The 23,760-nt window shown below is 41.7% G+C and overlaps 4 protein-coding genes across 4 annotated transcripts; 1 reads left to right on the top strand and 3 right to left on the bottom strand.

The window, feature by feature from the left end:
- The first annotated feature begins 1,549 nt into the window (after positions 1 to 1,549).
- LOC120060679 (transmembrane protein 198-like) lies at positions 1,550 to 6,374 on the top strand. Its single transcript, XM_039010078.1, has 5 exons — positions 1,550 to 1,679; positions 2,754 to 3,228; positions 4,481 to 5,056; positions 5,209 to 5,348; positions 5,521 to 6,374. The coding sequence occupies exons 2-5, from the start codon at positions 3,039 to 3,041 to the stop codon at positions 5,671 to 5,673; spliced, it is 1,059 nt and encodes a 352-aa protein (XP_038866006.1). The 5' UTR covers positions 1,550 to 1,679; positions 2,754 to 3,038; the 3' UTR covers positions 5,674 to 6,374.
- A 1,315-nt stretch (positions 6,375 to 7,689) lies between these two features.
- On the bottom strand, positions 7,690 to 9,502 carry LOC120060678 (matrix metalloproteinase-19-like). The gene is made up of 4 exons (XM_039010077.1): positions 9,398 to 9,502; positions 9,088 to 9,255; positions 8,749 to 8,876; positions 7,690 to 8,626 (listed from the first exon to the last, which is right to left on the bottom strand). Exons 1-4 carry the CDS (start codon positions 9,402 to 9,404, stop codon positions 8,390 to 8,392), a joined length of 540 nt encoding a protein of 179 aa, XP_038866005.1. The 5' UTR covers positions 9,405 to 9,502; the 3' UTR covers positions 7,690 to 8,389.
- Positions 9,503 to 9,756: 254 nt separating this feature from the next.
- On the bottom strand, positions 9,757 to 13,945 carry LOC120061249 (matrix metalloproteinase-19-like). The gene is made up of 5 exons (XM_039010920.1): positions 13,934 to 13,945; positions 13,687 to 13,778; positions 13,426 to 13,556; positions 13,041 to 13,259; positions 9,757 to 10,067 (listed from the first exon to the last, which is right to left on the bottom strand). The coding sequence occupies exons 1-5, from the start codon at positions 13,943 to 13,945 to the stop codon at positions 9,757 to 9,759; spliced, it is 765 nt and encodes a 254-aa protein (XP_038866848.1).
- Positions 13,946 to 14,580: 635 nt separating this feature from the next.
- Positions 14,581 to 23,498, bottom strand: LOC120060677 (partner of Y14 and mago B). The gene is made up of 3 exons (XM_039010076.1): positions 23,429 to 23,498; positions 16,344 to 16,437; positions 14,581 to 16,202 (listed from the first exon to the last, which is right to left on the bottom strand). The coding sequence occupies exons 1-3, from the start codon at positions 23,466 to 23,468 to the stop codon at positions 15,716 to 15,718; spliced, it is 621 nt and encodes a 206-aa protein (XP_038866004.1). The 5' UTR covers positions 23,469 to 23,498; the 3' UTR covers positions 14,581 to 15,715.
- Positions 23,499 to 23,760: the final 262 nt, after the last annotated feature.

Raw genomic sequence — 23,760 nt, 5'->3', positions numbered from 1 at the left:
TGTGATTTATGATGAGTAGTGAAATATAGGTGGTGCAACAAGAACAGTCAGTGATTCCCACTTTGCCAGCAGGTTAGAGTTATTCAGTCAGATTAATCTCCACAGTGTCGGTATCAACCCTCTGAGGAGACTTCCCTTGGTTGTCTTTTAAACCCAATATCCTTATGCTGTGTATTCCTTTTGGGGGAAATATATACATTTCATGATAGCCTTCACAGTTCTCTTTAAGGAGTATCAAGAGTCTGTCTTTTAAAGATGTGTCTAGAATCATAACTTTAGCTTTTTCTAACTATCAATTGGGAAAGGTTGGCTCTAGTATATGCTTATTCTGTTACAAACCTAGAACATATATCTCCCTTTGTCAGATGTTTTATGTAGTACGTTATTTATTCAATCTCGCTAGATCTGTTTATTCAATCCGCTCACCAAGAATAATGGTTCAGTGAACAGTGCATCAAAATATTGCATCAATTACTCTCTGAAATAAAAACGGCAACATGATTCATCATGCAACATTTTGGGGACATTTTATATTTTAAAAAAGTATTTATTTTTTACTTCTATCCTATCTTGTTTGAGGTGTGGGACAATTGTCCCCATTGATTTATTTCAAACACAGCAACACACATACTCAGTACATGACTGATGGACATTTTATATAGCAAAAGGATAGCGTCTTTATTTGCCGCTCACCAGAGGCGCTTAACGCTGCATGACAGCTCTATTTTACTGCTGATTTCAACATCATTGCAGCTCAGTGCTCTGGCAGTATGAGTGAACCCATTGTCATATTTAATCTGCTCTTTTTCACATGATATTTGGCTTAATAGTGTTCGTGCCCATGCAGTGTTACTGTGAAATTTTGACTGTGATCTTTTGCTGGATATATGTGTAAACGGCAAATTGGGTATAGACTGAGGCATACTTTCTCTTCCTTCTCCAATCTTAATCCAGTGGCTACTGTAAACTGTGTGTCTGTAAATCTACCTCTGTACATTCTGTGAGTTTAGTTTCATACCTAATCTGTCAGTCTTATAAATAAAATGTGTATGTGTACAATCTAAAAATAAACATCAGTGGTTGATAACGTCATCATGAAGCACCATTTCATTTATCAAGCTTGTGAGTGAATTTTTCTGTTCTGACAAACAGGGTTCTGACATTTATTTAACATTTGCATATACACTGAGATACAAGACTACATGAGTGCATTTCATTATTCTATAGTATGGGTGAGCTGTTTACTCATAGCATCCAGAATATCACCTCTTTCCTGGAACACTCACTTTTTCTAGAACTTAAACTTCCATATTCCATCGCTGACATGTTCCATCATGCCTGACTCATGATGGAACCTGTCTGGCAATGGATTTAACCAATCTTTCCTCTGTTGTAAATTGTAAATCTGTATGACTGGAGAGACATCATGTGGACAACAACAATATTGCATCAACTCTGATCTACAGAACAAGCTTGGCACAGATGGTCACTCTCTTGCACTGATGTCTGACGCTGTCAGAGGGTCCAGTGGCCACATTTGAGAGGGACGCATGCACGAGTAGGTTGTCCTCAACGCAGCATAGACAGAACAAACTAATGTAACTCCTCCTAGGGTCAAACGAGTAGCAGTCCTATTCCTTCTCATCACAGTTTGTAATTCTGGATATGCCGCACGTCCGGTAAGATTACTTATTTTCAGACTCTTAAAATGATTCACGAGAACACTATTTGTAAACTCATGACCTCAAATACTCTGGTCTGCATATGTCTGCTAATGTCAGATCCAAATATGTGATCCTATCTGTTAATGATCAAACAAGTGGAATTTGGTTTACCACTCATGTAATGCCTGTTGAATATGACTACTTTGTCGATAACTGATAATGAGGTGCTCATGTGTCTGACTGTATAAATATATATTTTCACAGGAAGTCTCTTTTTGGCAGATGGCTCAGTGTTCAGTTTGAATTCATTATCAAAAATGAAGCGTTTATCATCCTGACATGAAGTTATATTATAATAGCAAAGGTCCCTTGATTGGTGCCATAGAAAGTGATAGTGTTTTCTTTGTGACTTACAAGCAGGTAGCAGGACATGAGGCTAGCTAGACTCTGCTAATAGGCCTCTAATTCAATTATCTGGGGATCTGCCTGGAAAGCTTATAAGTTCATTCAACGTAGAGCATACTCTGTTGCTAGTCAGACTAAGGCAACACAATTTCTCCTTGGGTGCAGAGTTAAGTATGTAGTCACCAAGGTGCAAGTGGTTTGAATGCTGAGGATATAGCTTTTTAAAACTTTTTCCAGATTATTCTAAATTGTGTTACATAGTTTCCCTCACAATTCCTTTTTAAGGTTTTGGAACGATATGTCCTACTGTTGGGGTGTTTGTTTGCTTAGCATTGTTTTGTGATTGGAGCGCTTATACCATATGTTCAAAACAAAGAGGCTCAATGACTCAGTCGGCATCAATCCACCCCTCATTTCCTCAGCTGCATCCTGCATTTTAACAAAGGGTCAAGAAAAAGATGCATGACCCAGAGAGGATCTCAGTTTCCTTTTCTGGTTCCTGGGGAGAGGATTGTGTAGTACAGAGATTACCGTCTCTATGCAGATTATTTAGACAACACCTTAGATGTATATGTGGAGACTAGATATATAGAGTAATGTCCAGTTTGATAATTTATAATCTGCGTATTAAAGAGGTAATCATTTTCTCTGGATGTATTTGACTCTCCTCTCCTCTTGTTGCAGGTGCAGTACAGGAAAGGGTCTGATTCACACACTTCTCATAGGAACTCCCTGTTTCCGCAGCTCTTACATTCTACCAAAATTAAGCATTCGTCAAATTCTTTAATTAAATGAATGAAGAAAAGTCCTGTCCCAATGGAATACTGACAATATCCTGGCTTGGTGTTGACTGTTGAAATATGCTCCCACGTGAGATTAAGACAGGAAAACAACACAGTTACACAGATGGCCTAAATTGCTAAACAAAAGTACAGTCTTTATCCTAACCTGTTATACGACTGCTCCAAGATGGCAAACCCCAGCTCACTCTTGGTCACTGATGGGGCAGTGCAGAGGCAGGCTGAAGAGGATCGATATATCCTCTATGGCGTGGCTGAAGTGGATGCGTGTGAGTTGGGGTTCCCTAGGAAGTATGACCTCATCCCATCCATCGTCTGCTCAGTATGCTTTCTGTTTGGCCTCATCTACTGCTTTTTTGGTAAGTTCCTGGCCTGTAATAGAGGACAGTTGGAACTTGCACATGTGTACTCTCAAGACATACACATTAAAGATATGAAAGGCATATCTGCAATTTAACTACAGCATTAACACAAAACAGTCCAATGCTCCACTGTAGATACATCATTATTTAATTCCCAGTTCAAATCAAATCAGATGTATTTATAAAGCCCTTCTTACATCAGCTGATATCTCAAAGTGCTGTACAGAAACCCAGCCTAAAACCCCAAACAGCAAGCAATGCAGGTGTAGAAGCATGGTGGCTAGGAAAAACTCCCTAGAAAGGCCAGAACCTTTCAGTTGACATTTAACAAAGTGAAACTATTTCATCAGCTCACTTTGAGTCTATTGATGATATACCCTACCTATACTGTACCCTTACAGTAAACACAGGAGGGCCAAGTGTCTGGGCTGGGCCAGCCCGGGGTATAAAGTGGATAACGTCCAGGGTAGGCTAGGAGAGAGAGGCAGATGGGCCACCTGGTTCTGCTGCATTCCTCTGCGAGAGAGTTGGAGAACAGCCACCTGGGATAATTCAGGTAGCCTCCTGGCCTGGTCCAAATCCATTAAACCCAACAGATGCACTCGCTGTGAATGTTGTCTGATAATAGACACGTTTAGATTGTCTTAAGCAGACTATGCCTCATGTGAAGTTAACTATATCTCTCAAATATTCTGCAAACTGTACAGTTTACCAAAGACAAAATCTAGTCTACAAATGACTTTTTATGAATAAATCCCAACTCAGTCAAACCTAGTACACTTAAAGGACAATTCCGCCACTTTTCACCCTCATATTCTTCATCTCCAGCACCATACCTGTGTGTACACATGTGAAAATGCTTCGTTTCTATGATCTGTGGTTAAAAAGACAAAAAGGTCCTAAAAAATGCGTCTTTGTGATATTAAACGTTTAAAAAAAACTGTGATTTTCAAAACCTGCAACAAGTTGCTAGCCAGAGGGAGGGTATTTTCTTGCTCCACATCACCACGAATCTCAGAGTTTGAAAATCACTGTTTTTTAAATGTTTTAACTTTCGATGATGTCATAGTGTAGCACTTTTTTACATTTTTTTTTAGAAATCCGTTGTTTTCACATATGTAGACAATAATATTGTGCTGGAGATAATGAAAAATAGGTTAAAAAGTGGTGGAGTTGCCCTTTAAGTACACTTTGCTTCCTTCTCCATCTTTCTTACTTAACATCCCTCCACTTGTCTCTCTTTCTTTAGGATACCGCTGCTTTAAGATGGTCATGTTTCTGTCAGGCTTCATGTTTGGGTCTGCACTAGTCTGCATGTTGTACCACAAGGAGCCTGTGCTGGACACCCAATTGACTACAGAGACCAAAGCAGGCATCCTCCTGGGACTGGCTGTGCTCTGTGGCCTGGTGACTATGCTGGTACAGACTGTGGGTTTCATCATTACTGGCCTACATCTGGGGAGTCTGCTCACCCTTGCCAACCTGCTGGTTGTCGGACAGTTTTACAGCCTTACCCCCCTATGGGCGCCTCTCGGTGCCCTCCTGGCCACGAGCACCTTTTGTGCCATTCTCACACTGCAGTGGCAGAAACTATTCACTGTGCTCTCCACGGCTGCAGTCGGTGCCGCTGTGGTGATGGCGTGTGTGGACTTCTTCGTAGAGACGTCGCTGCTGGCTGGCCATGCGTACGACATCCTGTCTCAGGTTCCCCCTCGTTCCCTCTGCTGGTACAGCTGGGTTATAACAGGCGTATGTCCTCTATTCAGTCTGATGGGGGTGCTGGTGCAATGGATGCTCACTGCCAAAGGAGTGTCCCACAGAGAAAGTGAGTGGCAGTTTCATAAAAAACATGGAATGCTTTCTTCCTCGGTCATCACTACTTCATTTGATACTTAGGTTACACTTAACATGTAAACAGACTACAACATAATTCTCTCTTTTTCTGTCCTATGCTAATTTACATTGAACACCCCCAAGTACCTGTCAGTGGCCGACAAAGACAGGTCCAACTGATGCGAATCAGACAGAGAGATGCCCAGAGACGACCCCAGCAGGGCACTTACCGCCATCGCAAGCCTCCAATCCTAAAGCGCTATGCTGGGGACGTCCTGGCCCCAGTGAGTTTCTTCACTCCTAATGGGCATGAACGAGCTTGATTAAAACATTTATTTCAAAATGTTTATGCACTTAGCTAATATACATCATTGTGTGTCACCAATGTCAATTATTTTCTATCATCCTAGACCTAGAGAATCAATGTAATTTTTTCCTTACCACTTTGCCTTCCAGAGTTACATCCAGAGCCTTCGTGACCGCCAGATGGGTACAGGCTCCTCTACCAGTAGCATCATCAGCAACAGCACAGTCAACCACACCATGATTGACTTTGAGACAGGCTCTATGGTGCCCCTGACTGCCTCCTCCCTAGTCTATAGGGTCTGAGGGATGACCACCAAATACTAGGCATCCCCTCCCAGTTCCACTTAGGTGCCTCTCTCTAGAAGACCATTCATAGACTGTTTTTTGAGACGACAGAATGATTATTGAGACAAAATCCAAAAGACTAAATCAATCTGTTGTTTTGTTTATTATTGACAGTCTTAAGGTATCAGACAGTCAATCGTAATATAACACATTGATCCTTCTTCCAATAAATCAAATAGCTTAATTTTAGTCCGTTTGCTAATATACATTTTTGTGAAGACATCCATTGTTAGTTTTATGCAGTGTACAAGGGGGGAATTATACATTTAGGGATTTACATACATTTTACATACTTTACACAAGAGATAGAGTACATAAAACATTTTTGTAACTCTTGTCTTATCAAAATAAATAAAATCCTTAAATGTTACTATATTTCACCTCAGCGGGTTAGGTGATTCATTGGCTAGGCTATACGGTATGAAAGTCCTGCCTACTTCCTGGATCGTGTCACACTGTTTTTGAATGGCCTTCAAGATTATATCATAAAATTTATGAAAACGGTAAATTAAAATAAATGTCATATTATATTCGTATTCGTGGATTTACTTCTACAGGTAAATTAATCTATGAATATAATTGTACATATACAGTTGAAGTCGGAAGTTTACATACACTTAGGTTGGAGTCATTAAAACTCGTTTTTCAACCACTCCACAAATTAATTGTTAACAAACTATAGTTTTGGCAAGTCGGTTAGGACATCTACTTTGTGCATGACACAAGTCATTTTTCCAACAATTGTTTACAGACTAATTATTTAACTTATAACTCAATGATCACAATTCCAGTGGGTCAGAAGTTTACATACACTAAGTCGACTGTGCCTTTAAACAGCTTGGAAAATTCCAGAAAATGATGTCACGGTTTTAGAAGCTTCTGATAGGCTAATTAACAAAATTTGAGAAAATTGGAGGTGTACCTGTGGATGTATTTCAAGGCCTACCTTCAAACTCAGTGCCTCTTTGCTTGACATCATGGGAAAATCTAAAGAAATCAGCCAAGACCTCAGAAATATAATTGTAGACCTCCACAAGTCTGGTTCATTCTTGGGAGCAATTTCCAAACGCCTGAAGGTACCACGTTCATCTATACAAACAATAGTACACAAGTATAAACACCATGGGGCCACGCAGCCGTCATACCGCTCAGGAAGGAGATGTGTTCTGTCTCCTAGAGATGAGCATACTTTGGTGAGAAAAGTGCAAATCAATCTCAGAACAACAGCAAAGGACCTTGTGAAGATGCTGCAGGAAACAGGTACAAACGTATCTATATCCACAGTAAAACGAGTCCTATATCGACATAACCTGAAAGGCCACTCAGCAAGGAAGAAGCCACTGCTCCAAACCACCATAAAAAAGCCAGACTACAGTTTGCAACTGCACATGGTACAAAGATTGTACTTTTTGGAGAAGCTTGGTCACAAATGGGTCTTCCAAAAGGACAATGACCCCAGGCATACTTCCAAAGTTGTGGAACAACAAAGGACAACAAAGTCAAGGTATTGGAGTGGCCATCACAAAGCCCTGATCTCATCCTATAGAAAATGTGTGGGCAGATCTGACAAAGGGTGTGCGAGCAAGGAGGCCTACAAACCTGACTTGGTTACACCAGCTCTGTCAGGAGGAATGGGCCAAAATTCACCCAACTTATTGTGGGAAGCTTGTGGAAGGCTTCCCAAAATGTTTGACCCAGGTTAAACAATTTAAAGGCAATGTTACCAAATACTAATTCAAATCAAATCAAGTTTATTTTATATAGCCCTTCGTACATCAGCTAATATCTCGAAGTGCTGTACAGAAACCCAGCCTAATTGAGTGTATGTAAACTTCTGACCCACTGGGAATGTGATGAAAGAAATAAAAGCTGAAATAAATCATTCTCTCTACTATTATTCTGACATTTCACATTCTTAAAGTAAAGTGGTGGTCCTAACTGACCTAAGACATGGAATTCTACTAGGACTAAATGTCAGGAATTGTGAAAAACTGAGTTTAAATGTATTTGGCTAAGGTGTATGTAAACTTCCAACTTCAACTGTATCTTAAACGACCGCATTTTCATGAATTTGACGATGTAATCTTGAAGGCCATTCAAAAACGGTGGGACATGATCCAGGAAGTAGGCGGGACTTTCATACCGTAGTGATATTGGAGTGACAATTTGGTTCTGGAGGCTGACGTCTTACTTTAGAAATGGAGAGGAAAGGGCCAGGGCAAACTGCAACGCATTGTCCGGTCTCAACAGCTTCTTCCCCATGCTGTGGCCCTCATCAACCGGCCATCGGGCTCATAGGGATTAAGTGACTTTGCATTGGACCGATTACTACAACTTGTCACCAATGACCTCAAATACTAATCTGCACTATGTACAACACTGTATACATTTGCCACGGCATCATCCCTCGCTCTGCTTATATAGATATATCCCCTCTGTAAATGATACATCTCCACTGTAATCAGCCTATGCACCAGAGTTTTATGTTTTATGTTTACTGCTCCGATATTGTATATTCTGTATGATGTCTATGTGGACTAGTGTCTGTATTCTGTTTGTATATTGTCTATCACTGGCAGCACCTTCTCACTAAGGCAAATGATTATAGGTGTGTGTAAATGTACTTGGTGAATAAAGGTGAGTTTGAAATAAAACACCACTGATCTCTAAAGGCCTATTTATCACATTGCATCCATTTTTCACTCGTTCTGAGAGGGTAGCCCTTATCCACAACTTGGTTGTTGTTGATGCGCCAGTACTGGTTCCCTTTGAAAATGTATATATGGCCGTTTGTCCATGTGAAGGCTGCATCCAGGTTGTAGGGTACCCCAGAGAAGAGATGTGATATCGGTTTGGGATACGTCCTGGAGTCCGTTGCCCCAGCTTCATCCCACTGCCAATACTGAGAACCCTTTGGGATAGAATGAAGTGTAACTATTATCTGGTCGTCACACTCATTCTGAAATGGTCTAGATTAGAGAGTATGTTACATGTTCACACATTAGCCAAAACCATTGTTTGTTTGTTCCTTACTTTGAAGAAGATCACTTTGTTGTTCCGGTTGAAGTAAAAGGCTGAATCAACATTAGAAGGAATGCTGGCCAAGTGTTTCGGAAAGCCAACGTCAAGTTTGAATCTGGTATACCTCCACACTTTGTCTCCTGAATTAAGAATATGAGTGACACATGAAAACTACAATAATGAAAGAAATTACAGAACTGAAACAGGGACAGTGTAGCCTGCTCCAAGATCTGTGTGTGATGTCTTGCCGACTCCTATGGTAGGTTTGGTAAATAATGACAACGAAGTTGGCAAGCACAAACTGATATGGGACATGGCTAGGGACAGAGTGATGCAGGGTGAAAGGTTTACCTTTCAGGAAGTAGGACTTGTTAGTCCTCTGAGAGTACACAGCTGCATTGAGGCTCCCTGGCAGATCCTTCCACAGCACAGAGATCAGGATGGGTGTGTTGTAGCCAGTAGTGTCAGACACTGTCCAAACATACTGACCGCTGAAGACATATGTCTTGCGAAAAGGACCTGGGTGGTCGATAAATATTAGACAAACACTTGTAGATACTGTATATCTGAATGAAAGCGCTTTGCTAATTTGCAGTTTCATATAGAGTTTACATCGTTTTTTGTACGGCAATAATTGGGACAAAATCTTTACAACACCTACCTAACATAATTGCATCTATGATACTCTTGCAAAGATGTGGTGAACCTGCCTCTTGGGATGAATCATTTGGCTTTCTGGATACTGTTGGACGATTGCCTGGCTTCCCTAAAGGAGAACAGAAAAGACAAATGTTTCAAACACAAAACATTTTTGTCATTTAGCAGACACTCTCATCCAGAGCAACTTACATTAGTGAGTGCAAACATTATCGTACTGGTCCCCAATGGGAATCAAACCCCCAACCCTGGCATTGCAAGCACCAATCTCTACGGGACATAACTTTTTGAATCTGTATTTATCCTCTACATACAACATCCACAGGAAATCAAAGTCTGACGATGGAATAATTCTATGGCTTATTAGATATTGATCACATACTCTGTCTGTCTTAACTCAATCAAATAAATTATGATCCATCCCCCACCATAGAGAGCTTGGATTCCATGAATGTCATCAGGATGTAGTTTGAAGTTGGCACGGTAACCAGAGTAGACAGGTCCCATCAGAGCCTTGTGGTTCTGAGAGTGACCCAGGCCAAGGGCGTGACCAATCTCATGGGCTGCTACAATCCTCAGGTTACGGCCAGAGGTCGTACCCTCTGTCCACTGCTCGTCTTCGTCAAAATGCACAATGCCTGATTCAGGGTTATCTGCGTGGGCAAGCACTCCCCCTAATGACAGAGGATGTTTTCAGAAAGGTAAACATATAAACTCAGCACAAAAAAAAAACATCCCCTTTTCAGGACCCTGTCTTTCAAAGATAATTCGTAAAAATCCAAATAACTTCACAAATCTTCATTGTAAAGGGTTTAAACACTGTTAACCATGCTTGTTAAATTAACCATAAACAATTAATGAACATGCACCTGTGGAACGGTCGTTAAGACACTAACAGCTTACAGATGGTAGGCAATTAAGGTAACAGTTATGAAAACTTAGGACACTAAAGAGGCCTTTCTACGGACTCTGAAAAACACCAATAGAAAGATGCCCAGGGTCCCTGCTCATCTGCATGAACGTGCCTTAGGTATGCTTCAAGGAGGCATGAGGACTGCAGATGTGGACAGGGCAATAAATCGCAATGTCTGTACTGTGAGACGCCTAAGACAGCGCTACAGGGAGACAGGACGGACAGGCCTGTTGTAAGGCAGGTCCTCACCAGACATCACAGGCAACAATGTCACCTATGGGCACAAACCCACCGTCGCTGGACCAGATAGTACTGGCAAAAAGTGCTCTTCACTGACGAGTCGCGGTTTTGTCTCACCAGGGTTGATGGTCGGATTCGCGTTTATCGTCGAAGGAATGATCGTTACACCGATGCCTGTACTCTGGAGCGGGATCGATTTGGAGGTGGATGGTCCGTCATGGTCTGGGGCGGTGTGTCACAGGAGGAAGACATCCTCCTCCCTCATGTGGTACCCTTCCTGCAGGCTCATCCTGACATAACCCTCCAGCATGACAATGCCACCAGCCATACTGCTTGTTCTGTGCGTGATTTCCTGCAAGACAGGAATGTCAGTGTTCTGCCATGGCCAGCGAAGAGCCCGGATCTCAATCCCATTGAGCACATCTGGGACCTGTTGGATCGGAGGGCGAGGGCTAGGGCCATTCCCCGCAGAAATGTCCGGGAACTTGCAGGTGCCTTGGTGGAAGAGTGGGGTAACATCTCACAGCAAGAACTGGCAAATATGGTGCAGTCTGTGAGGAGATGCGCTGCAGTACTTTATGCAGCTGGTGGTCACACCAGATACTGACTGGTTCTTTTGATTTTGACCCGCCCTTTGTTCAGGGACACATTATTCAATTTCTGTTAGTCACATGTCTGTGGAATTTGTTCAGTTAACGTCTTAGTTGTTGAATCTTGTTATGTTCATACAAATATTTACACATGTTAAGTTTGCTGAAAATAAACGCAGTTGACAGTGAGAGGACGTTTCTTTTTTTGCTGAGTTTATCACATTCAGAGGCATATACAGAACCAGTTAAAAGTTTGGACACACCTACTCATTCATGGGGTTTTCTTTATTTTTACTATTTTCTACATTGTAGAATAATAGTGAAGACATCAAAACTATGAAATAACATTTGGAATCGTGTAGTAAACAAAAAAGTGTTAAACAAATCAAAATAAATGATGAGATTCTTCAAAGTAGCCACCCTTTGCCTTGATGACAGCTTTGAACACTCTTGGCATTCTCTCAACCAGTTTCACCTGGAGTGCATTTCCAACAGTCTTGAAGGAGTTCCCACATATGCTGAGCACTTGTTGGCTGCTTTTCCTTCACTCTGCAGTCCAACTCATCCCAAACCATCTCAATTGGGTTGAGGTCGGGTGATTTTGTAGGCCAGGTTATCTGATGCAGCACTCCATCACTCTCCTTCTTGATCAAATAGCCCTTACACAACCTGGAGGTGTGTTGGGTCATTGTCCTGTTGAAAAACAAATGATAGTCCCACTAAGAGCAAACCATATGGGATGGCATATCGCTGCAGAATGCTGTGGTAGCCATGCTGGTTAAGTGTGCCTTGAATTCTAAATAAATCACAGACAGTGTCACCAGCAATGCACCCCCACACCATCACATCTCCTCCTCCATGCTTCACGGGCAGAACCACGCATATGGAGATCATCCGTTCACCTACTCTGCGTCTCACAAAGACACGGCAGATGGAACCAAAAATCTCAAATTTGGACTCATCAGACCAAAGGACAGATTTCCACCGGTCTATTGTCAATTGCTCGTGTTTCTTGGCCCAAGCAAGTCTCTAATTCTTATTGGGGTCCTTTAGTAGTGGTTTCTTTGCAGCAATTTGATCATGAAGGCCTGATTCTCGCAGTCTCCTCTGAACAGTCGATGTTGAGATGTGTCTGTTACTTGAACTCTGTGAAGCATTTATTTGGGCTGCAATTTCTGAGGCTGCTAACTCTAATGAACGTATCCTCTGCAGCAGAGGTAACTCGGGTTCTTCCTTTCCTGTGGCGGTCCTCATGAGAACCAGTTTCATCATAGCGCTTAATGGTTTTTGCGACTGCACTTGAAGAAACTTTCAAAGTTCTTGACATTTTCCTGATTGACTGAACTTCATGTCTTAAATTAATGATGGACTGTTGTTTCCCTTTGCTTATTTGAGCTGTTCTTGCTATAATAAGGACTTGGTCTTTTCCCAAATATGGCCATCTTCTGTATACCCCCCTACCTTGTCACAACACAACTGATTGGCTCACACGCATTAAGGAGGAAAGAAATTCCACAAATTAACTTTTAACAAGGCCCACCTGTTAATTGAAATGCATTCCAGGTGACTACCTCATGAAGCTGGTTGAGAGAATGCCAAGAGCGTGCAAAGCTGTCAAGGCAAAGGGTGGCTACTCTGAAGAAACTCAAATATAAAATATATTTAGATTTTATTTTAACAATTTGGTTACTACATGATTATATATGTGTTATTTCATAGTTTTGATGTCTTCACTATTATACTACTATGTAGAAAATAGTAAAAATAAAGAAAAACCCTTGAATGAGTAGGTGTGTCCAAACCTTTGACTGGTACTGTAGATAATCCACATCAGACTGAGATCTGAAAAGCTTTCTTTCACACATTCAAACTGCAGTGTGACTATGGAGTACTCTGACTCTCACCTGGTCCATCGAAGGGCACCGGACAAGATCTATCCTTCTTATGAAACGAGATCTTGATGTCTGCTCTTCCTGGAAACAGCACCTCCTGGAAACTCAAGGTTGACACCTCTCTCCAGTACCTAAACGCAGTCTTGAGGGCCGCACGTGTTTTTGCCAGGCCCAAGTCTGGGGTGTAGTTATAGATGCGGTAGGTCAGAATCTTCTTACGCCAAGTAGAACCTATGGAAATAGGCATTAGTAAAATATACTAATTGGAAATAGTTTTATAGCTGAAACATTTAAAGCAAGGCTTTGTTTTTACTCGTAGTTGATTGTGTGGCCATATGTTTGCCTCATCAAGTCAAGATCATGACAATGAAGTCGGAGAATAAATAAAATGACTCACCCATGACTCGATATTTGAGGATTTTGTCATTGAAGGAGTCCTCAATACCACACCGAGGTCGTTTCATCATTTCCAATGTGGCCTCATTGAACGTTCCTGAGATGGCCAAGTTAGTTGCCTTCTGGAATGTTCTAAAGTTATAATGGGTAAGATAAATGTTAATGAGAGACATATGTAGTCATACAATAAGTATAGGTTAGGAGTAAGTTAGCTGAGGGGCAGCCTAAAGCAGAAGAGAAAAGTGTGATGTTTGATGGTTACCTCAGTGCCTTTGTGATTTCTTCAGTCTGATACATTTGGCTCTTACTACGGTCCAGTGGGATGTGTAGGTAGCCATAGTTCCTTAAATAGACCTAAGATGTGGCAGACATATCATTAACAGTATTAGTACGTACATGTTTGGTATGAAAACAAATACAGGAGTTGGCTAAAGCACAAACCAGGCTGTTTAGTAAATAACGGATTGTAGCAGTTCTCATTGGTCATCTACTATACAGTATATTCTTACCATGGCTTCCATGATTTCCTCCCTGTTTAAGGCAATGGAGGACACAGTTGTCAGCAAGACAAGAAACAGCATGTACTCCATTTGAAAATCCGTTCTAAGATATTGTTTTCAAGTACTATATCTCGGTTTCCCTTATTTCTTCAGTAAGCCAGTGTGATGAAAATAGTTAAGAACGTCTTTACAATTTCAGGTCTCTATCCAAGAAAATAAGATGAAATTTTGAGGTAAAGTTAAGCCATTTAGATGATTATTCTAAACCTAGTCCATCATTTCCATTCTGTTGGTCCCTGTTTTATAATGTTCCCTGGAACTCTGTACTTTATGGATTCATATACAGTTTTTATACCATCGTCTGCCCATTGGGACCCGTTTCCAACCACACAATAAACCATTAGAGGAATGCAGTCTGGGATTACTTTATAGCAAATAAATACTCCACTGACAGCAACTCTTGAAGTACACAGCCCACTTACACTCCCAACTATCCCAAAAACTATTCCCTTTCAACTGATTAAATTGTCTCTAAATACACACTCTTGGTAAAGAGCAACACAAAATCATTAAGTCAATATAACTAACAATAACTTTTAAAGGTCTATTTTTGGTCCATTTTAAGGACAACTGAGACAAGGTTACAATACAGATGGTGTCTTCAATACATTTAATATTGCAAAGTTAATGAACAATGTAACATTGTAGTGATTCACTACCAGGGAAAGACCGTGTGTGATAGATTTACAAAATGTATCTTTTAAGTTGCTCGATCAAGATTCTTGTTTCTGAATGACTACGTTTCTCTCCATAAATACCATGTAGTCTGTGAGACAAAAACCTCTTCCTCCTGTAATGTAAATCATGATTTAAAAAAAAAAAACTGTCCTATGAGAGAAAAACAACTAACCACATTTCCATTCCGAGACAACCATTACTTAGTATGTTTATATATAAAGAACCATTAACACATCAATGTTACATTTCGGCTTCTCCATGTCACAACAATCCTCCCTATGCCCTGTAATCAGGGGGAGATAGTGTTAGTTGTTTAAACTGAAACCAGTTATGCCTGATTTCACCTGTAGAGGGAGCTATCTATTTAATCTCACAGCAGCATTAAAATATCCTTTCATATGAGTGATGTTATTAATGTTGTAAACCATGAATTGCTTCATTATGTACACAAATTGAAACTGTATTTCAAAACATCCAATCATTGGGAAAATGTGTATCATTTCAGCGCACAGATGGGTCAACAAAACGGCATTCTCTTGAATAGGGGCTTTCTGTATCTTTAATGCAATAAATAATATTCTATGCAATTCTCTTGACAGATAAAGGTTAAAAAAAACAAAGATAAGAAATGCACAGTAAAAATACTGAGCACAAAAATAAATGCTATTACAACTATGAATGGCCAATAAGTTAATAGCCAATTCAAGCATACGGGATCAGTTCACTTGTTTTAAAAGTACATTTGAAATGAAGAGAAAAAACATGGCTGTCTCATTGTTGTTTGTTCATTGGTTTTGGAGAAAGTGTGGGAAAAACATGATCAGTTCTTGTCAACAACATAACTTGAGGTGTTAGGTTTATGTACACTTGGTATTCCAAAACCAAAGTTAATGTTGATTGGCTGTCTGATAACACCAAATCTCAGAAAAATGTTCAAGGGAAGCTCATCAATGCAGCTGTAAATATCAATTTCTTGTAGAACTTGGTGTTTGTATTTTCCAACAGTCTAACTTCCACAACTCGTCTGCTGCCCTTTTGACAACCTTTTTAATCTCATGAATCCTCTTCAAGCTGCAGCAACTCATCCTGTATGACCTTGGCCCTCCCAAGCTTATCCAGCTGCTCATTTGTAGCTTGCTTGATCTCCCCAGTGTCCAGTTTCTGCTGCAGTTCCTCAACCTGCCTCAACTTCTTTTTCAGGTTCTTGATCTTCTTGGCCTTTTCTGCTGCTGCTCCTGAATGGTCATTAGTAGCTTCAGCTGAGTTAGATGTAGGCATCTCACTGTCACCGCCCTCTGCAATCGCCACATTCTCAACAGCATTGATAAGTGCTTCCACATTGCTATCCGGGCCTTGCAGCTTGCGCTTTTCCTTGCGTTTCATGTTTCGCTTGGCTGTCTTGGAAAGCCCAGCTGTCTCACTCTCTGCAGTGCCGGGAATCCCCTGCTGCTGCTGCCTTGCCTGGGCCTCATCTCCGGGGCTCATACCTGGTGGCAGGTCAGGCTTGCCCTTGAAGAACTTCACAAATTTATTCTCGTAGCTGAAAACAAAGACAGATTCGCAGAGAGGAAAATAGGAAACAGGAAACAACCATTTTACAGCAGAGGCTTCTATCAAAATACATACAAAATTAGTATAAAGGTTGACTTGACAGAGGTCACTGTCAGGTAGAATTACTTACACAGGGACTTCTTCCTGAGGGGTATAACCATCCTTCACTTTCCGAGGCTTTCTCCAGGTTCCATCAGGTCGCTGTGTAGCAGCAATGTATTTCCCTATAACAGGAGGAGCAAACATGAGCAAATATTACAAATTCACGGAAAACCATGCATTTACATTTGAACCAATTAATGTGTTTTGCTCAGCTGGTCAACTCAGGCTTGATAAAACATTGATATGTGTGTGTGTTACAACAATATACAAATAAAATAAAATCAATTCAAACTTTATTTGCCACATGCGCCAAATACAACAAGTGTAAACTTTACCGTGAAATGCTTACTTATAAGCCCTTAACCAACAGTGCAGTTCAAGAAGAACATTTTCCCCAAGTAGACTAAAATAAAAAGTCATAATAAAAGTAACACAATAAGAATAACTATAATGGGGCTATATACAGGGGGCACCGGTACCGAGTCAGTGTGCAGGGGTACAGGCTAGTTGAGGTAATCTGTACATGTAGGTGGGGGCGAAGTGACTATGCATAGGTAACAAACAAACAGCAGTGTAGAAGAGGGGGGGTCAATGTAAATTATACGGTGGTGATTTTTCGGAATTGATCAATAGTCTAATGGCTTGGGGGTAGAAGCTGTTGAGAAGCCTTTTGGTCCAAGACTTGGCGCTCCAGCACCGCTCTACTATAGTGCATTAGCTAGCCACATTTGCATCGGCACTAGCAAGAACAGGAACGAGAACAATCTAACATAATTGAATGTTTTCTAGTCGCTAGCTAGCCAAATTGATACTGGATTACTGGCTAGCTAGCTAACATTACTGTAGAGACTATAGGTAACTTAGAAAGATTTAGCTAGCTAGCTAATGCATTTCAAATGAGCCATTTGCTGCTGCTACTACTATAGCCCATTCATAGACGGTAATGCTAAACATATACTGTCTAGGGATGTACAAGTTTCCCTTTCAAGACGATTCAATACATGACCAAGATACCTGCGCTCCGATACATTTCAGTTTGATTAGAAGAACGAATTGATGTGATGCACTAACAGTTGTTGCATAAAGTTGTTGTTTAATGAGTGTTTGAGCGTTCAACAACATAATGCCCACAAAGCTCATCACAAAGCTAAGGACCCTGGGACTAAACACCTCCCTCTACAACTGGATCCTGAACTTCCTGATGGGCCGTGCCAAAGTGTTAAGGATAGGCAACAACAAATCTACCACGCTGATCCTCAACACTGGGGTCCCTCAGGGTGCGTGCTTAGCCCCCTCCTGTACTCCCTGTTCAGCCACGACTGCGTGGCCAAGCACGACTCCAACACCATCATTAAGTTTGCTGACAACACAACAGTGGTTGGCTTGATCACCGACGAGACAGCCTATAGCGAGGTCAGAGACCTGGCAGTGTGGTGCCAGTACAACAACCTCTCCTTCAACGTGAGCAAGACAAAGGAGCTGGTCGTGGACTATAGGAAAAGGAAGGCCGAACAGGCCCCCATTAACATCGACGGGGCTGTAGTGGACCGGGTCGAGAGTTTCACGTTTCTTGGTGTCCACATCAACAACAAACTATCATGGTCCAAACACACCAAGAAAGTTGTGAAGATGGCATGACAAAACCTTTTCCCCCCCAGGAGACTTAAAGATTTGGAATGGGTCCCCAGATCCTCAAAAGGTTCTACAGCTGCACCATCGAGAGCATCCTGACCAGATGCATTACCACCCGGTATGGCAACTGCTAAGGCATCTGACCATAAGGCGCTACAGAGGGTAGTGCATAAGCCCAGTACATCACTGGGGCCAAACTTCCTGCCACCCAGGACATATATGAACGGTCATTAAGACACTAACAGCTTACAGACGGTAGGCAATTAAGGTAACAGTTATGAAAACTTAGGACACTAAAGAGGCCTTTCTATGGACTCTGAAAAACACCAAAAGAAAGATGCCCAGGGTCCCTGCTCATCTGCGTGAATGTGCCTTAGAAGACATGCTGCAATAAGGCATGAGGACTGCAGATGTGGCCAGGGCAATAAATTGCAATGTCTGTACTGTGAGACGCCTAAGACAGCGCTACAGTGAGACAGGAAGGACAGCTGATCGTCCTCGCAGTGGCAGACCACGTGTAACAAAACACCTGCACAGGATCGGTACATCCGAACATAAACACCTGCGAGACAAGTACAGAATGGCAACAACAACCCCCCCCCCCCCCGAGTTACACCAGGAACGCACAATAACTCCATCAGTGCTCAGACTGTCCTCAATAGGCTGAGAGAGACTGGACTGAGGGCCTGTAGGCCTGTTGTAAGGCAGGTCCTCACCAGACATCACCGGCAACAACGTCGTCTATGGGCACAAACCCACCGTCGCCGGACCAGACAGGACTGGCAAAAAGTGCTCTTCACTGACGAGTCGCGGTTTTGTCTCAGAGGTGATGGCCGGATTCGCATTTATCGTCGAAGGAATTAGCATTACACCGAGGCCTGTACTCTGGAGAGGGATCGATTTGGAGGTGGAGAGTCCGTCATGTGTGTCACAGCATCATCAGACTGCCTACAATGACAACAAGCTCAATCTCAACGCTGTGCGTTACAGGGAAAACATCCTCTTCCCTCATGTGGTACCCTTCCTACAGGTTCATCCTGACATGACCCTCCAGCATGACAATGCCACCAGCCATACTGCTCATTCTGTGCGTGATTTCCTGCAAGACAGGAATGTCGGTGTTCTGCCATGACCAGCGAAGAGCCCGGATCTCAATCCCATTGAGCACGTCTGGGACCTGTTGGATCGGAGGGTGAGGGCTAGGGCCATTCCCCCCAGATTGGTGTCCGGGAACTTGCAGGTGCCTTGGTGGAAGAGTGTGGTAACATCTCACAGCAAGAACTGGCAAATCTGATGCAGTCCATGAGGAGGAGATGCACTGCAGTACTTAATGCAGCTGGTAGCCACGCCAGATACTGACTGTTACTTTGATTTTGACCCCCCCCCCCTTTGTTCAGGGACACATTATTCCATTTCTGTTAGTCTGCGGAACTTGTTCAGTTTATGTCTCAGTTGTTGAATCTTGTTATGCTGTTGACAGTGAGAGGACGTTTCTTTTTTTGCTGAGTTTACTAGGCGGTGTCAGAAGAAGGCCCTAAAAAGTCACCCAAGTCATATTGTTCTCTTTGCAACCACACGGCAAGCGGTACCGGAGCACCAAGTCTAGGTCCAAAAGGCTCCTTAACAGCTTCTACCCCCAAGCCATAAGACTGCTGAACAATTAATGAAATGGCCACCCGGACTAAGTACATTGACTGACTGACCCCCCCCCCCCCCCTTGTTTTTACACTGCTGTTACTCGCTGTTTATTATCCGTGCATAGTCACTTTACAAATTACCTTGACTAAGCTGTATCCCTGCACATTAACTCAGTACCGGTACCCCCCTGTATATAGCCTCGTTATTGTTATGTAATTTTCTTGTGTTCATTTTTTTAAATTTTTTTTTTTACTTTTGTTTATTTAGTAAATATTTTCTTAACTCTATTTCTTGAACTGCATTGTTGGTTAAAGGCTCGTAGGAAAGCATTTCACGGTAAGGTCTACCTACATCTGTTGTATTCGGCACAAGTGACAAATAAAATTTGATTTGATTTAAACAATTATTTTCCATTCCAAATTCAAATCTGTTGCCGATGGAGCTCATGAGCTGGGCCTCTGAGCTGGATCTGTCTGAGCTGTGTGTGTGTGTGTGTGTGTGTGTGTGTGTGTGTGTGTGTGTGTGTGTGTGTGTTGTATATGTCTATGGTGTCAATTTTACAGATAAAAAAAAATATATAGCACAACTTTGGATTTCACCCATCTCATAATATAATGGTTTAGACCTCTTAAACTCAACTCTGGACCTCAAAGCCAGTTCCACTGCCTTTTTTAATTGTTCCCCTCTAATCAGGGACTGATTTAGACCTGGGACACTAGATGTGTGCAATTAATTATCAGGTAGGAATCACGCGAGCTATAGACACAGGGATAGTGGTTGGAAGAGCGAGCTTGTTTGAAATTGAAAAGCGTAGCGGTAGCTTTTAATAAAGAATAACATCAAGACGAAGCAGCTGCATTATAAGTGGGATGCACTGTTGAGTGCTACATCCCGAGGGGTTCGTACTGATTGAATGGAGATTGTGACAGCCGGTTAAATGGCGTCCCTTGAGAAAGCAAGAACAAGATGTATGTCAGAAGAAGTGCAGTGGATGGAAAAAGAGAGGCAGAGGAGGTCTAAGAGAAAGAGGGACGAAGAAGCTGAGCTTGAGTCGGTTAAAAATGGCGGAAATATATAAGTTATCCTGTACGAGCTTTATTGCCGAATACATTACGTTGTTACAGGTGTCAAGCTTATGGGCATGTGGCAGCAGTGTGTAGGAGGGAGGTTCCTAAGTGTGAGAAGTGTGCAGAAGGGCATGAGACAAAGGAATGTGTACCATTGGGGAAAGTAGGGGTATGTGTTAATTGTAGGGGTGCTCATGGGGCTGGGGATCAGAAATGTCCCGTGCGAGAGAGGCAGTTTGAGGTTTCCAGGGGTAGAGTAGTGCAGAAGTTGTCATATGCTGAGGCAGTGAAGAAAGTAGAGGAAGATGGCTCAAGGGGGAGGTATCCTGAGAGGAATGGTGTGAGTAGTAGATCTGTACCAGTACAGAATAGGCCAACAAGTGATCTATGTTTCAGTAAGATTGGATTTTTAGCGTTTATAGCAATGGTTATCAACTGTACTGCAGGGATGGAACGTAAGCCGCAGAAAATAGAGGTCATGGTGACAGCTGCAGATTGGTATTTGGGTGTGTGACTTGTCATTAGAAGAGTTACAGGTTGTGTTAAGTGCTGATGTCCCATCCTTTCAGGTTCTTGGCATGAGGTAAGACTAAATGCATTGAAATAGTGTAGTAGGGTGGTGTTATTTGTATTTGTTTAGTTGTGAATGTAGTAATAGATGGTAGGGTATGCTTATTTATGTATTTATTCAAGCAAAGTCTAAGGGAGTTGTACTCCAGTCTAGTAGGTTGCGATAACGCAACATATTGGATGCCAACCGCCGTTAAACCTCATCAACAAAGAAGAATTATCAGGTCGAACAGAAAACCAGCAGGCTCCGGACCTCGTAGGGTAAGAGTTGAGTACACGTAGTTTAGACCATTTGGAAGTTGACACTCTTCTCCTGCTTCAACCATGCAGTGCTAGTAGTAAAAGCGATCGCTGTCTTCATTACGAAATTATCAACTTCACCCTGCATATCAAAAAACGCAACACGCAGATGTGCCAGATCAGGAATAGTCCTACTTCTCGTTGGTCAGCGCGCAAAGCAACGCACAGCATGCAGTTTGACTAGGCCAGGGGTTTGCAAACTTCTCCTCTGGGAACCCTAGCCATTCCATGTATTTGAACTATTCCACAGCTAGCATACCTGATTAAACTTCTCAACTAATAATCAATCCATTGATAAAAAGATACAAGTCAAAATAAATAAAGTAAAAATAAAACATAACAAAAAGTAAGTTTGAATGACACTGAGGGGCAGTGTTTTTACAGTTAATGCTGGTTGGCCTGAGGCTGATGCAGTGCAGGTGTTTGTACACATGCAATACACACACACTCTCATTCAAATGCACACATGTAAATAGTCCCATACATGCAGTCAAACATATTCAGTTGGCCTTGCTGTTATGATTTTTGTTGTCCTTGATGTCTTTTGTTTTTTGCATTGTTGTTTTCCGTTTTCTTTTGTCTTTCTCTTTTGTTGGATGTTGGTGCATGGGGGGGCTGTAGGGGGGTAAGCTCTTGGGGAACTGTGGGGGGGATATTGAAGGGCTGGTGGGAGATCTGTTAACGTGCCCTTAAGCAGGGTGTTGACCCTGGTTGCTTCTGTGTGTCGCTCTGGATGGGAGGCTGTTAGATGACTAATGTGATGTAGTTGTTGAGCGGCTTCACTGCAAGTATATTGTATGTTTAAAATTAACGTGTTTTTTTTACAAAACTAAAATAAATATATATGTTTTAATCCCTTGGCTATGAATTGTGAAACGTCTAGAGGTCCTCGAGGAGAGGTTTGAAAACCGCTTGACTACACTCATTAACAGTAAATTATTAGGCTACTGTAGTCTGATAAATCAGGCTGTAGTACACAATTAATTTGCTACGTTGCGGAACGCCTGAAACGTACAAAATCGTGTAAATGTTACTTACAAGAGAACGTTGAATAAAATTACATTTGAACTTACTCTACTGGTTGTTTGTGCGGTTTGTCTTTCAGCTGCTCGAAATTTGAGAAATTATCCACAGGAAAGTATTATTTACCAGACGTTTTAGAGAGCCAGTGGGTAACGTTATATGGTTCGGTTTGGCACCAAGGTAAAGTTAGTTTTATATTGAATATTCGGTTCTTCGTTAATAGCTATTGCACAGAGCGTGCCATGGTGACAATGAAAATTGCATATTTTGAACAAGGGGAAGATGGAAAACAATCCACACTTCATTCGATTTATTTTAAAGACTGAAATCCGAAAATTAAAATGTACACACAAAAAATGTGTGGATTGTTCGCCATCCTGCCTGATTCAGAATTTTATTTAACATTCTGACTTGTAAGGGACATTTACACAATTTTGCACACATGTTTCAGGCTGTATATGCCAATTGTGTATGAAAGCCTGATTAATCAGACTAGGGCTACTAATACTACTAGTTAGGTACTTTTGCGCCCTAGTTTGGCTAAGCTAGCCAACAGAATGTGTCCCATATAGCTAACGTAAGATAGTTAAGACATAGCTATTAACTAGACATTATTTAGTAGTAACGTTGGCTACGCTAGTTATCTGGTAGCTAGCTAACTACGTTAATTAATCAACAATGCAGTTTTAACTAGTGTGTTTGTTGGCTAGCTAACTGGTTAGCCAGCATGCTTGGACAATTTGTTCGCGCCATAACTCGAGCGTTGCTGGGTTACTGTTCTGGGGAAGCGACCTAAAGACAAACGGGTTAGTAATTCTAAACTGTATTTATTCTCACACTCCACCAATAACTTAATTAGAGTTGTAATTTAAATCAGCCTTACCAGATTCATCTTCAACATAGGGGGTTGCCATTTGAGCCATTTTGCTCAAAGATCTATTTCCGTTGGCTGGTAGAAATGACAGGAAGTGATGTCTTCCTAGCTGCCCCAAAAAAGATACCAGAATTTAGTCCAATCGACGTAAACTCAATATGGTGTGTGTGCAAGTAGAAAAAACATGTGAATTCACCTTACTTAGAGAAACACCAATGCCATCCTCCTCTCGTTCATGTTGATGAAACGGTCTATCACTCTGTCATACAATACACACTTGTATTTGTTGTTGTACTATGATACCTGGCTAAAATGCTTGCTCTCTAGCCTAACTTCCTGTC

This window comes from Salvelinus namaycush, chromosome 16 (assembly GCF_016432855.1).
Source record: "Salvelinus namaycush isolate Seneca chromosome 16, SaNama_1.0, whole genome shotgun sequence".
In the NCBI taxonomy this organism is placed as follows: Eukaryota; Metazoa; Chordata; class Actinopteri; order Salmoniformes; family Salmonidae; genus Salvelinus; species Salvelinus namaycush.
The sequence above is the reverse complement of the archived record's forward strand: the minus strand, read 5'-3'. Positions and strand labels throughout refer to the sequence as shown.

Bases quoted from the DNA above. Each gene is read 5' to 3' on its own strand.
- LOC120060679 (XM_039010078.1), top strand. From the start codon at position 3,039: ATGGCAAACCCCAGCTCACTCTTGGTCACTGATGGGGCAGTGCAGAGG. The intron at 5,057-5,208 runs GTGAGTGGCAGT...AACACCCCCAAG, and splicing joins AGGAGTGTCCCACAGAGAAA to TACCTGTCAGTGGCCGACAA. The intron at 5,349-5,520 runs GTGAGTTTCTTC...TTTGCCTTCCAG, and splicing joins CTGGGGACGTCCTGGCCCCA to AGTTACATCCAGAGCCTTCG.
- LOC120060678 (XM_039010077.1), bottom strand. The intron at 8,877-9,087 runs GTAAACCTTTCA...TTCTTAATTCAG, and splicing joins CAAGTCCTACTTCCTGAAAG to GAGACAAAGTGTGGAGGTAT. The intron at 8,627-8,748 runs GTAAGGAACAAA...TCTATCCCAAAG, and splicing joins ACAAAGTGATCTTCTTCAAA to GGTTCTCAGTATTGGCAGTG.
- LOC120061249 (XM_039010920.1), bottom strand. The intron at 13,260-13,425 runs GTGAGTCATTTT...CTATTTCCATAG, and splicing joins CCTCAAATATCGAGTCATGG to GTTCTACTTGGCGTAAGAAG. The intron at 10,068-13,040 runs GTGAGAGTCAGA...CTCTGTCATTAG, and splicing joins GGTGCCCTTCGATGGACCAG to GGGGAGTGCTTGCCCACGCA.
- LOC120060677 (XM_039010076.1), bottom strand. From the start codon at position 23,468: ATGGCTCAAATGGCAACCCCCTATGTTGAAGATGAATCTG. The intron at 16,438-23,428 runs GTAAGGCTGATT...CTCCTGTTATAG, and splicing joins CTATGTTGAAGATGAATCTG to GGAAATACATTGCTGCTACA. The intron at 16,203-16,343 runs GTAAGTAATTCT...CTTTGTTTTCAG, and splicing joins CCTCAGGAAGAAGTCCCTGT to CTACGAGAATAAATTTGTGA.